Source organism: Centruroides sculpturatus, unplaced genomic scaffold, assembly GCF_000671375.1.
Source record: "Centruroides sculpturatus isolate CEXI.00-Female unplaced genomic scaffold, Cexi_2.0 scaffold147, whole genome shotgun sequence".
Taxonomy (NCBI): Eukaryota; Metazoa; Arthropoda; class Arachnida; order Scorpiones; family Buthidae; genus Centruroides; species Centruroides sculpturatus.
The window spans coordinates 332,712-347,387 of NW_019384357.1; the positions used below are offsets into that span (position 1 = coordinate 332,712).

The window sequence follows — 14,676 nt, forward strand, 5'->3', positions numbered from 1 at the left end:
CATGAGATTATTCACAAAAAATTCTTGAGCATTTGATCCAGAATGAAACTCTGGTCCTTTGAAGCGTGACAGTTTTGCCACTTGCCTACTTATAGAGATGGGTACATCATTCTGAATTATCTTGAGGATTCTAGCCTGGAATCCTCGTACATCTGCATGATCATCATGTTAACTATTATTGAAATGAAAATTAATAAATAATGGCTTAGGTATCAGCTGACTTAGAATTTAGCTATGCAAGTTGAATCTCTCTCAACAGATTCATATAATTTTCATTTCAACAGAAATTCCACCTACTACTTAAGAAGTCAAATCAAAGTTTCAGAGCCTCCTTTGGATCTGTCTGAATCTAATGAACTTTCAAACTATCAAAATTGATTGTTTTCAAGGCTATTTTAGCCAGATTTAATATGAAATTATAATTTACCTTAAGTGATAAGAAGGTAAAGTCTATAGAAATTCCACAATTGGTAAATGAGAGAGTCATATATTTCCAAGATTAATCAAATAATATTCTGGCCCAAAGAAGGACAAATGAACATTAATAACTTTAAATTAGACATGTTTAAACAGTTAATTAGGGCTATTTTATAATTAGATTACTTAAAACTTCACATTATCCAAGGCAAATTACGGAAGTGCACTTTGTCAACAAAGAATATACAGTATAGATCCAGGGTGTTCAAACTGCAGCTCTTCTAGACCCTTACTGTAGCTTCTGTATACTTATGTTAGTTTTGTATTAAAAATTTTCTGTTATCTGAGTTTATTATCCAAGATACTGTTGGTTTATATTATTTTATATGAATTGGGGCCAAATAAATATTTAAAAATTAGAAAAATTAAAGGCTAAGTAATAAACTGCATTACAATCAAGACATCCTTGATTATAGCAAAGTTTATCGTGTGATTGGTAGCAAACTTGTTAAAGAAAGTATTTTCTCTTCTAAAATAAAATAAAACTTAACTTACAGATTTTACATAACAGTCCAGGAAAAAGTTTTCAATATGCACAACACTTTATATATATTGCTCTTATTTCTATATTAACAATTCTAAATCTAACAAAGAGAATTTGTGTTTCAAATTCACGTACGAGGAGAAAATATTAATATGCATAGACATACTCGTACACTATGATTTATGGTTATATAAGGCTATTTATTATTTGGAAGTTACTTTGATATATTTTCTCAAGATTTGGTCAAAAATTTTAACAAATTCATTAAAGAGCCAAGATTTTCTCACGATTAACAAATTTACATTCGAGAAAATATTTATTTTTAATGTTGGCATCAATACTTATTTCAATTTTTGGATAGACGTATTTGTATTTGTTGGATTATATTTTTCGAACGGTTAAAGTAAATATACATTTTTCAACATAAATATATTTTTAAATAAAGAATTAATTAAATGCAAGATCATACTGGTTATATTGCCCATGTGCCAGGGGCATTTAAGGCAATTAGGAATGGATACAAATTCTTGATGATGAAATATTTCTCATTTTTTTGACAATATACCTTTACAAAAACTTTACATCTTGCAAATCCTACTCTTAATGTGACTCAGAATGAGGAAGATCTAGGGAATTAAACTGAAGGATAATATTCCAACTGCATTATTTAGGCAAGACAATAATTTGTAATAGGCTACAGGGCTAATATCTGGAATACAGAAACCAATGACTGTGATCAAAAGACAAGGAATGAAGCATTGATCTGACATCCACAAAAATAGGAAGACCCGATTTCAATTTGAACCCATATTCTTTATTGATTTCGTCTTTTAATATAATGTGATTTGCATCTTGTTTGAATTTTAATTTAACAGATTTTTCTTAAGTTGTTTGACCAGATTAATTGAATCCTACTTGAATCCATTATGACTACAAAAAGAGATTTTTTCATCCTAAGGATACTAAGAGATTAATAATGATAAAAATATCAACTGTTTTCCCATAAACCAAGTGTAATATACAAATACCTAATCATCAGTTCTCAGGCCATACTTAATATGCTTAATTTAGTTAGTTACTAGCTAGTATTTGTATTTGTATGCTTAATCAAATAGTTTGGCTTAAATTACTGACAATTTAAGCCAAACTACATAATTACTTCATTTAATTAGTTTTTAACCTAAGTACAGCCCAAAAAGTCTAGTGATTAAGTGTTTTTACAAGTAATTTTTCAAACACTTTTGGCCTACACCAAAGGACTTCCTAAGAAACAACCAAGTTGTAAAATGGAATGCAAACATACCTTGTAATGTGAACATTAAAAACTTGATCTTATAGAATTTGAAGAGTAAATATGATTACATTGTCAAAATTAGCAAGTTTTATTGGATACGTACTGGCTCACAGTAACAAATCAAACAGGCTTGCCATGCTCTAGAAACAGATTACTGAAGCTTGTAATTGATGCAATTGCCCTTTAAGATAGCTTTAAAAATTTCTGTAACATTACATCAAATTGCCCTGCTGGTTGGATGTAAGGTTACTGAAACAATTGTTCATTTTGAGTTTGAAGAATTTGACATTAAGCAACATTTTCCATATAACTATTTCTATCATTAAAATATATAAAAAAATTGATGTATGTACAATATTAGTAGTTTAGAAAATTTATAATTTTTACATTATTTGCCTCTAAAAAACAGTATAAAAATCATTCACAAAATTATTTACAATGCCATTATTAATTTAATTATAATACAAGAAAATCAACAAATATTTCTAATGAATTATCTTAAAAACAAAGAGTTGTTTGTATATTATGTCTACTTACTTCGATTTTTAACTAAGTTAAAAATCACACTTAGTTAAGATCTTAGTTAAGATCTTAAATTGGAACCAGCTAAACATTATAATCTTATTGTGCTCTTCTTTTACAATAAATTGATTTGGATACTTTAAAATACAAAACAATTTAATGGTCGAGACAGTTAAGGTGTCGGCCTACCATTGTGGAGCCTCGGAATCGAATCTCGGCAATCAACTCTACAAACTTTTCAAGTGGTGTGCCCCAGATATATCGGGTCCTATCCCTCACCACCCAGTTGCTCCCATTGTGGGCCTAACCAAATCTTCAACAGGTATGCAGAAATGGCCCTCTTAGTGTCCAAAGGATGGAAAGAGATTGAAAGCTCATTATTCAAAAATCTAGCTTCCTCAACTCTTCTTTGCAAGTAAACTTTTCACTGGGTCATCTTGTTGAACTTGGTTCACTATTATAAAATATTTGATAAATATCTTACAGATTCTTATTTCTTATTTGTGTACAGCTTCTTTCACAAATCATAGTTGGGCTATAAAATGTGCAGTAACAGGAATCGGTCTATTTACTTAATAAAGGAAACAAATTGTTTGGCAAATCTTTGACAAGGTCACCGTAATTGCCAAAAAAAGAACTCTTGAACATTTTAAAACTTCCAGAGCCCCAAGTAAAATGCAATGCCCAGTCAAGATGTGTGAAAGGATCTGTACATATTTTAATGTTTAGAAGTTTGGCACAAGATTATACTGTTCCAGTTTGATCTTGCATATATATAAATCAATTATTCATCTTACCGATGCAAAGAATACTCAATTTATAATTAAATTATATCCTGAAAAGTAATGTAAATGATGATAAATATATTCATAGAATGATAAATATATTTTTTAATTAAAAAAAATCAATCTAACAATAAAAAATTAAAATATTTTTAAGAAGCGTCTCGTAATCATTTTTCTTTATGAGAAATATAAGATTTTGAGATTTGTACTTTATTTATTTATTTATTTTTATTTATTTATTGTAAAATTATTTCTAAAATTTTATTAATGTGAGCAATAGAAAGTGTATTTTTATTATTTTATTTGTGAAAAATTGAAATATTGGAAACTGTTTAGGATCGACTTTGTTTTGTTTTTTTGATATTAAAAGAGCATATTTTCAAATGGTGCACAACAAAATTATAAAAAACAGTTATTTTTTCTCTGTTTTGTTACTTCAATGTAAAATTGTTTTGTAACTGACTAAATTATCAAAAATTTTAAAATACGTAAATTAGTAATCTTGTTACAATTAATATAAATTACGTCTTTACCTGTGAATTTATAATGCAAGTTATTTTAAATTACAGTAGAGTCCTGATTATCTGGTTTCTGATTATCTTAAACAGTTTTTTTCTTGCCTTTTTTGCCCTAGACATTTTGAAAAATGTTTTTGACTGAAATCTGTACAGTTTAGAACTATGTGCAAGCATCAAACAGTAATATTCTTCCTTTCTAAATGCCTTACTTCGTATGGAACTTGTTTTCTTAGAGTATACATTGCACATAGCATGGCAGACAAGTAAATGAAGGTTTTATTACATTACTGATACTAACAATTTACTTCCAAATGCAGCTCAAATTTCGTATATTTGTGTTATCAGAACTGCTACTATTAACATTTATGCCAGATAATCAAGACTCTGCTGTATTGTCATCATCAAAAATTTCCTGATTTGTTTTGAAAGATATAAATGTTAAAATATTTTCACAAATTTAAAAATGATCTCTCATTTGAGCACATCTATGATGCTTAATACAAAATAATTACATAAATTGAAGGAGTTATATATGTTAAATATTAATATATCTAGACAAACAGTAATCAGACATATATTACAGTGATATTTAAAACAATATCTTTCAATAAATCTTTTGTTAAGATTATATTTTAATTGCTTATATATTTTCATTTGATTTTTTTGTTATATTTATTTCAAGCATATTGATAATATAATTCCTACCTTCTATGTAGATGAAAATAGAAACGATAGAATTTTACCTTTGACGTCGATTGAAATGGCATGTCTCGAAAACGGGAAATTAAAATGTCATGAAAACCAAAATTATCAAATCGTTACGTCAGGACAACTGTACACAAAAACTAAACACATTTAAATAAAAACATACTTTTCCACTCATTCACATAAATGTGAACTTTTTGTATAATAGTCAAGCATCAATAGCCATACTTAACAATAAACATTGGCACAATGAATAAATCAAATTTTTTCTTTCATTCTTACATATATACTGTGTATATATGTTTCTGTTATATATTTATAATATTGTTTCCTGATATTAATTATGAACTAATTCGACGTAATTTGCTGGATACAATCCGATTTTTCCATCTTTGCGTCCCTTGCACCATCCTTGATCATCTTCGTCCTCTAATTTTTCAAATACATCTCCTAAATGAAAAAAAACAGTTGGGCATATTAATTCTAGAATTTAATATTTTTATTTTGAGTTTCAGTTATAATTTATTCTTATTATTTAGAATATAAGTTTATAATTTTACATTATACTTTTATTCAATTCTGTCTTCTCTTAATCTCTGACTCTAGAGAACAATCTAAATATTTTTTATTGCAATTAAAAGAACTCTTAACTTCTAATTATATTATAATAAATCTACATTTATTATTTAATGACAACAAAATAATTCCTAATTCGGTTTACCTTGTTTAAATGATAACTCATCTGCTTCCGTTGCCGTATATTCATAGAGAGCTTTCACTGGGACTCCTGGTTCGCCATTATCTACTAATGCATCATTACAGTATTCATCCCATTCGTCATCATCGTAAGATGTGTGATCTTGCTGTCCATTACTACTTGATTAAAAAAATATATAATGCTATAAAATTGAGTAATTCAGATTTTCATAATGCAGAAATTTATAGAATTTATTTTCTAAAAATGAAATATTTTAAAATTTAAATAAACAAGCTTACAAACTACAAAAACTCACATTAGCACATGTTTCCTTCCATATTAAATGGATATCCTGCTGGTTTTTTCGGTACATGAGCTTGTTTATTTAAAAATTAGTAGTATTTACTAATCATTACCTGTCTTAAAATTTAATATTACCATGGAATTTTCTGATAACAGAGACAAACTGAATATTCATTAACTCTACAAACTTGAGCTTCAAATGAACAAAATATTTATAGTGCTCCATCACTAAATTGTTCTATATTTTTATATTATCTATATTTCTTATACTGTCACAATATTTTTGCTTGTAAAATGTTCCATTTGTTGCATGCCTCCGTCTTCAGCAACCACTCGTTGGTCTGGGGTTAGTTGTAGTGAAATGAGATATAAAAGCTGAAGAACTGTTGCTTAGGAAGGGAAGATTAACTAAATAATTCATACTCATGTACAGTGTGCCTGTTCCTGACTGCTTTTTTTTATTGTTGGATTGAACAAGATTCAATGAACGTGTCAGTGGTCTCAACATGTACTTGCCATTGTATATACTGTAATTATCACCACTAGGCTAAGTGGTTTTTTTGTAATCTTAGTAACTAGTGTACTAGTGTATTAATTATTGAATTCTACGTGATATAAATATAGTTCCCTTCTTTACATTGTATTCTTTTTATACAGTCCTTGTACTCCTCACCAATATTGAGTCTGAATCTTGGCGATTCATACTCACTACATATTCTTCAATAATTTCAAAAATAGAACAAAATGCCTGCTTTTAAACTGGAAACATTTGAGACTGGTTCATTCAAAGTTTAATTTTGAATGTGTTTCATTTTTTTGTGAATTTTATCCCTCAAACAGGACTTTAACAGGTCATAGGAAATTGATGTTTATTTATCAACATGAATAGAGCAGTTTTTGTATGGAGACATTTCTAATAATAAATTAAATTCTCTGATTTTCAGAAGGCATCTTATATTAAATTTTGCACATCAACAATTTAGAAGCATGTAAGATAAACTTATTTCATTATAAATTAAAAATTCCTACTAAGTTATTTATTAAAATAACACATTCCATCTATCTCTTTTAGCAATGACTATTAAGTTAAATTAATACCGAGATATAAACTTGTTTTCTAAATCCATTAAACACAAATTTCCATGCAAATTATATAGAATATGAATGAAACATATACTTACGAGTTAACTGAATGATTTTTTGTCGAAGAATTTTTAGTTTTCTCCTTGTTATTTTTAATGATGTCAGAATCGGAATCTCTCTTTTCCTTTTTAGAAGAATTCTGTAATTCTGGAATGAATTCCTGTAATATTGAAGTGAAACAAATGGAATGACAAATAAATTCTTTATATTCTTGACACAAATATTAAGTTAATTGAAAATTGTATTGTCAATATATCAAAAAATTAATTTTCTTCAATTATTTTAATAAATTCAAATTTTATTTTTAATCCATTCAGTCTGAAACTTTAAATATTTATATATACTGTATTTATGTTTAATTTATTTTTCTTTAATTTATTGGTGTTTCATCAATATTAAAATGGGCATGTTAAAATTATAATCTTATGTTTGTCAATAGGGAATTCATTATCTTAGATCATCTTCAGAATATTGTAATGTCTCTTTCATCCATTTACTTACATTATTTACTTAACACACTGCATTGTGTGACCTTCGTTACAATATGCTAATGACACAATTTTGCAAAGTTCGGATTCCAGAAGTTTTTTGTAAATTGCATGCACGTTATTTTCCAGATATCATTTATTACTACCTAGAGTTAGCAAAAGAAATAAACTAATCTAATCTTTGGCTCTCATCAGAGCCAGGATTCCATCACAGATGCCTACATTGCTATACAAACCTTTTGGCATGCTTATGTCATCACAAGAGATAGTTTCGTTATCAAGACCCTCACTCACATCATTAAGAATCCATCTTCCATCACAAGAAGCCAACATCAGCTGCAAGAAACACAATATGTTGACATAGTGCTTATTGTATGTGTTAGCATTCATATTTGTGTTTCAGGAAAAATAGTCACAAGGATTATCTCTATTTTTATTTATTCTTTCAGCCTTTATTTCTCTTGTTAACTTCTGATGATGGATGTTTGACATATGCAGGACATCCATTGCCACTTGAGTTTTCTAAAAAATTTGCACTCTGATAAAAGCAGCTTGAATCATAATTACATTTGAGAAGCTTCCTTAACAAATATCTTAATTAAAAACATAAAACTTTATTCTTTGTAATGGTTTATCACTTATGGAAATAAATAGATGTTAAATGTCTTAATATTTTGTTCTATTATCAATGGTATTCATTATAAAGTTTTAATGGTACAATATAATATATATTATTAACAGCATTATTTATAGTTTTATGTATAGTTATTCAATTCAACCAAAAGAGCCAATTCAAAGTAAACTTTACAGGAATTTAAAAATCTGTTTTTATGTTCTATGAATAGTTCAAGGTTATTTGTTAATACTCTATCTGGTGTACTCCAATATAATTTTGGGCACTAACTTCCATAACTTTAAGACTGAATGGTGAAATTATCACATATACTTAAAAAAATCTCAATATTTCAATAAACTAAACTGACTAAATCATTACTTTTATTCATTCTGTATTATGGAATTTTTCCATGGCACTTATAAAATTAGAGAACAGAAAATTAAAATAAAACAGTAATAATGCTACAATTTTCAAAAGTTATTAAATAGTAAAGTTAACAATCTTCATGTGGATTTTGTTAATGGAAATCAAAACATTTGATTAATGTTAAAAACAATTAATTACAGTATAAAGAAAAAAGGAAGAATTATACATGATGTTAATCAGATACTATATAAGTATTGTATAAAAAATATTATAAATTTTAAAAATATAGATTTGTATTGAAGGATCTGAAGTGTAGACTTTATTGGTATTATACCAATAAAGCTAAAATAAAACTAATACTAAATCTACTAAAAATTAGACTTTATTGGTATTATACAAATAAAGTCTAGTTTTATTCCTGTTATCTTTAAGTCTTCTGTATGATAAGTTCATTAAGAAGCAACAATGCTTCAGATCCTTCAATATTGATATTAAACAGAACAATAAGCTTGAATATATCACAAATAGATTTGTATCTTAAGAGGAAAAACGGCAAAAACTATTCCGCACTTAAGTAATTTCATTTTAAAGTTGAATTCAACTTTAACTTGAAATTTGGTGCTTTTGAACTCTCAATAATAACAAAACTTGATCTCCTGTTCCTAAGTCTAATATATTACCCATAAGTTGAGCACTTGTTGAGTAAAAAATCCAGCAATGAAGTGCATAACTTTCCCAAAAAAAAACATTAAGACACTACCACAAAACTGAAAATTCTCTTGGTGCCATCTGTTATGAGATTTTGTTAAAAAAAGAAGCTTAATTTTGAGAATAGAGATGAGTTTTATAAAAAATATTGTAAATGCTAACAAGTAAACCTTTCATTAAGTCTGACAAAAAGTCAATATCATTAAGTCTATGACATAGACTTTTTATGATATTGACTTTTAACCATCAGGATTTTATAGCATTAAAGCCCTTTATACACAAGCTACCATGCCAAATTTTATTTCTTAATCATTACTTCATCCCAAGATATTAAATTAAATAGACACCAACATACATGCGCATGCACACACATCCACAAAAAAGAGGAATTCCCACCCTTTTTACTTTTTCAGGATCTCAAAATGTAGAGATTTGCAGAGAGTCTAATGAGACGATTGCAATACTTTCCCTTGTTATGTATACCAAGAAAGTAAAAGGGAGAAATAAGCTTCAATTTGGAGTTGAAGAATTTCCAAATTTTTGTAAAAAAATCAAAAGTTTTTTTGTAAATATGAGAGAACTGGAAAAATTGGTCATAAAGAGTATAAGAGTTGCATACTTTGGATACATAAAAACAAAAAATATTATACAGCAAAAAAGATAGAGGAAAAAAGAAGGCCTGATACTCAAAAACATCGTGATTATAAAATGAAGAAAGTGGACTGGAGTAACAATCATTCGGAGCAGCAATGATAGACAAACATGGGCCAGAATGATCAACATCCATTAAGAATAGAATTACTATATGATATCTAAGAGGAAAACATCCTTTTCCTCCATTTTAGCTTTAAAAACTGTCCTATTTATATTTAAACATATCCGTAATGTCATTTCCCTTTTCAGAAAAATTTGTCCTCTACACATAATTTTTCATCTGAGAAAATAAAACCAGAAGAGCAATTTTATGTCACTTATTCTGTTGTATAATTTTTTGACATGCCATGGCAATCTGTAAACTAAAATGAATAAAAGCAATATCTTTTCTGCAAAATTGTGTGATTAAAATTAACATTTTATGATAAATAATTGCATATCAACAAATCATAGAATGCTTACACAGTTTAAACCCTTAAGTATATGTGATATAAATATTTTAATATTAATATAATATTCAGTGGCATAACTATGATTTTCAACTTCAGAGCAAGCTCTAACCTTTAGGACCCTCCCGAAACAACGAAAAGGTTACTCATATCAAAATCTTGTCTTCACGGTCTTCATGGTTGACTATGCAGCAAAATAGTTATACCACTGATAATACCTTATATAATCAAATATTAAAATTTATTATTAAAGTCAGGTATAATTAACATTAGAAAAGTTTTGTTAATACATCAAATTTTAATTATTATATACCACAGCCATTCATTTTAATTTTCAGGAATAAGTTCATTATTCCATTTTAGCTCAAATGAAGGAAATTTTCAGGTGGGAGAAGATGTTATAATTTTAGTTGTGAGCCTCTGTCCTATGGATTAGTATGGGATTTAAATAAGAATAAAGGAATGGTTAAAGGAAAAAGTGCAGATAAGAACAATGGCTTTGAAATTGACTTTATTCCTCATTAGAATAAAATTACATTTTACATATGAAATGAAATCATTCGCTCAGTATTTGAATTTTATCAATGTGATTTTTAGCATAAAATAATTATGATATTTACACTGAAAACTTATATAAAAGAATTTATCTTCTTTATTCAGTTTAAGATATAATAAAATAAATTGAAATTCTTCTAAAACATGATAAAGTTGATCAATGGAATTTAATCACCATATTTTACTAGATATTTACTAAAATTGGATGATTGTCTTTTGATAACTGTAACAGGAAAGCTCAAATTAGAATTTAATTATTTATCTGTTTACTTTATTTTATTATATTAAATATACCTGTATTATGAAAAATCACTAAAACTTAGTACAATATCTTAAAGTTGTAATGAAAAATAAAAAGTACAACTAAATTAAGGTAACCAAAAATTTTTCAATAGGCAAGAAATGATCAAACTATTTTACAGTACAGCTTTAGCTCTCACATTTTGGAATCATAGAATAACATGCAATTCCAATGTTTGATTTTAAAACATGTGTAAGCTAAAGCTAGATTGTAAATAGTCTGAGAATGTTTCTTATCTATTAAAAAGTTTTTGATGTCTTAATTTAGTTGTATGTCTATTTTTATTACTTCAAACAAATAAAAGATAAATTCTCTTATTTAAACTGTTCATATTTTCTTCTTGCCTAATGATAATCTAACACATTCTGACTTTTTAAAAATTACGTAAATGAGAGAAGATATCTCTTCAAATTTTATGTCTCGAGTCTAATATATTCTGAAATGAACATTTTTTTAATTAAGCTTTTCGTTTTATCTACATTCAATTTTCTGTTTATTTTCATAACAAAATTTTGTCTTAATGCTACTAAAAGCTTATTAATTTCAGAGTGATAAAATAGCATTAATAAAAACTTGAATTTTTAATTTAATACAAAGCCATTGTTTTTTTTTTTAAATTAGAAAGCATCCAAGATGGAAGGTGCCAAGTAGGAGAGAAGCTATAAGTATGCCTGAAATAAACAATTATCATTACAGGAACGTCCTCATTGATTTTCTGTTGATTAACAAGCATGATTCCGCTGTCAGTAAATGCACCTCTCTTGCTTTTTCCTATGATGTCACGGAATTCCTCGGAGTACTCCTATGATGAGAGTAACAGGGTTGCATAACATTAACTCAAAGTCATTGCTTACAAATAATCATAAAGCAGAATGAAAAGAAACTGTAGAAGAAAAAGATACAGAAGGGTAAAATTTATGTTTTTTTAAAAAAATTCAACAACAATCTGATTATATTTTATAAAATATTTATAAAAATAGGTTTTAGAATTTTAGATAATATTTTTTTTTATATATGCAGATAAATATAATTCATATTGTCTCAAAATTTTACAATAAATATCTTGTTATATAACCATGATAGCCAAATTGTGGCTCAGAAGCCACATGTGGCTCTTCCAGACCTTTAGTACAACTCTCGTATAGTTATACAATTTCTTTTTATAAAGTTCAGACATATTACTTACATATATGTAATATTCTGTACAGGAGCCAGAATAAGGGTCTAGAAGAGTCATGTGCAGCAAGCTGCACATGACTCTTCTAGCTACAGTTTGACTACTGTGGTTATATAAGGAGAGAAGTAAATAATTACAGTTGGTATATGTCATTGCTTTTGATGAGTAAAGACTAATATACATAGGTAGCAAAATTAAGGCATCAATCTATTTCAATTGATAATTTTGACGATTGACGGATGATTAATTAGATCTTCCATTAATACTAACTGCTGTCTTTCTTTCTCCTTTTGTATGATTGGCCTTAAGAAACAACACATTTACCACTACTATGCTAATACTGATTGCTTTAGTATTGAATATTGTATAAATATTTAATCAAAGACACTTTATAGAAAATCAAGAAAATTATTTTAAACTTAGGAATGTGAATCAAGAACAGGATATGGATCCTCTCTAACTAACTAAGTGGAATTTTACAATGTACAAAATTACAGAAAATATAATTAACAGAAATCCAATTCAAACTGAACAAAAGCTTTTGAGAAAACTACCAATTTTGAGCTATTCATCCATCATCAAGATTGTAATGGGTGATTCTGATGATAATAGGTGGATTCGCAACGATGCTTTTGTTCTGAAGAAAATAGTTTGAATTGGATTTATGTTTGAGAAGCTACCTTAATGAAAACTAATATAATTTATAAAAACTCTGCCAATGAAAACTAGAATCATTATTTTCAATATATATTGTTTATTTAAGGATATTTGGTAAATGATTTTTAAAAGTAATAAAGCAGTTATACTGTTGTAATTAGATATCATTGAAAAACTTTGTTATATAAAATATATTGATTTTCATTTATTATTCATTCTATAACTATATGAAAGAAAATTTATTTATATATTTATTATAAATATTAATTCAGGAATATAAACTTAACTTTATTAAATTCATATAATTTGATCCCACTTTTCTTTTTAGTTAGAAATGAAATTATGTAAAATGTTTTTTATGAATTTACTTAGATATATCTTACCTCAAATTGTGGCCAATTCATTGCCATTCCAACTCCATGGTTATTTGACCACCATTTTAAATCTTTAGCAGCATCTGCATTTTGTATTGTATGTCTATATTCTTCATATATTTGAGGTAATCTAAAAAAAAAATTAAGTTTATTAATAAAAAATAAATAAATAAATAATAATTATCAGGCTTTAAGATGTACATACAGTATATTTTTTTCTTTTTTATACAAATTATAAGATTAGAGTATAAGTAAGATTACTAATTTTAACCTCAGTATGCTTATTTTTGTATTTTTGTGCATATAACTAGCAATGACTTATAATAACCCACTAGCATTTACTCTAAACCTATCGAGCAATGGTTGCTCGATAGACATTAGTTTGTACTTGCAATTTAAAATTGACAAATAATTTGTCCCATTGTTTAAAAGACAATTTAAAAAGGATTGGGCCAAACACATAACTATTGTTTACACACAAAACCTAGGTAGTTATCATTTAGTTTAACATTAAAATTACAATGCTGCAGAAATATTAAATACAATACTTTTAAAATTATAAATAACATTAAATTCATAAAATTCTATGCAAGTCATAAACATTTTAATAAATTAATTAATTAAATAGATAACTAAACAAATTTTTTAAATGTGTATATCTGAAAAAGTCAATTTAGTCATGATATCATTTACTAAATAAATTAAATTAAAAATTTTAAAATATATATATTTACTCAGTATCAGTTGATATATTGAGACAAGCATGAATACCAAACAACATTTCTTTAAAAAAATTAAGTCTCTTTTCTTCGAATTCTTGACATTTATTAAAAACGACGATCATATCTTCCATGTATTTTGAATTAAAATCATTTATTTCTCCGAGAGCCTGCTGATAACGTTCCTTGGTCCTCAGGACATCATCTTTACATTTCGTGACACGATCCTGAAGTTTTTTTACCTTTAAATAGTTAATGTTATAAAATTATTAAAATAATTTATCTTAAATTCATAATCTAAGAAATCATTTCTACGAATGCTATCATGATTAACCATAAAATTGTTGTAGTTTATTAATAAAATATAAAAAATTTTTATATTTTTTTTAAATCTAATATTCTCTTCAAACACTTACATTGATAAATTACATCAATTCTTACTTGATCAGGGGATAAAGATGTATCACCAGTTGCATTTCTTTCTTGATTAATGGCTGATTTTTCATTTTTACATGCAGTATGGTAATCCACTTTACATTTGTTTACCTTTGCCAATAATTTTGCCCATGGTTTTTGTGCCTGGAATTATAAAAATAATTACAAAAATAATTATTTAATAAACTTACACTAAAATTCGAAGAAACTAGCTTATGAATACCATTGACACTAATTTTAGTTCTGTCG

At 26.9% G+C, this 14,676-nt stretch overlaps 1 protein-coding gene across 10 annotated transcripts in view; it reads right to left on the minus strand.

Moving 5' to 3' along the window:
* Nucleotides 1-3,839: 3,839 nt before the first annotated feature.
* LOC111639900 (protein kinase C and casein kinase substrate in neurons protein 1-like) overlaps nt 3,840-14,676 on the minus strand; it is a 64,440-nt gene continuing 53,603 nt past the window's right edge. For 7 of the 10 annotated variants that reach the window (XM_023385871.1, XM_023385883.1, XM_023385857.1 and 4 more), the window contains exons 4-10: nt 14,434-14,571; nt 14,008-14,234; nt 13,283-13,403; nt 11,760-11,867; nt 6,967-7,088; nt 5,507-5,661; nt 3,840-5,235 (exon numbers count right to left, since the gene is read on the minus strand). In XM_023385871.1, the coding sequence (XP_023241639.1) occupies nt 5,123-5,235; nt 5,507-5,661; nt 6,967-7,088; nt 11,760-11,867; nt 13,283-13,403; nt 14,008-14,234; nt 14,434-14,571 (984 nt within the window). In that variant the 3' untranslated portion in view covers nt 3,840-5,122. The remainder of the gene's footprint in view (nt 5,236-5,506; nt 5,662-6,966; nt 7,089-11,759; nt 11,868-13,282; nt 13,404-14,007; nt 14,235-14,433; nt 14,572-14,676) is intronic. The other 3 variants (XM_023385863.1, XM_023385914.1, XM_023385924.1) reach the window with 3 other exon arrangements.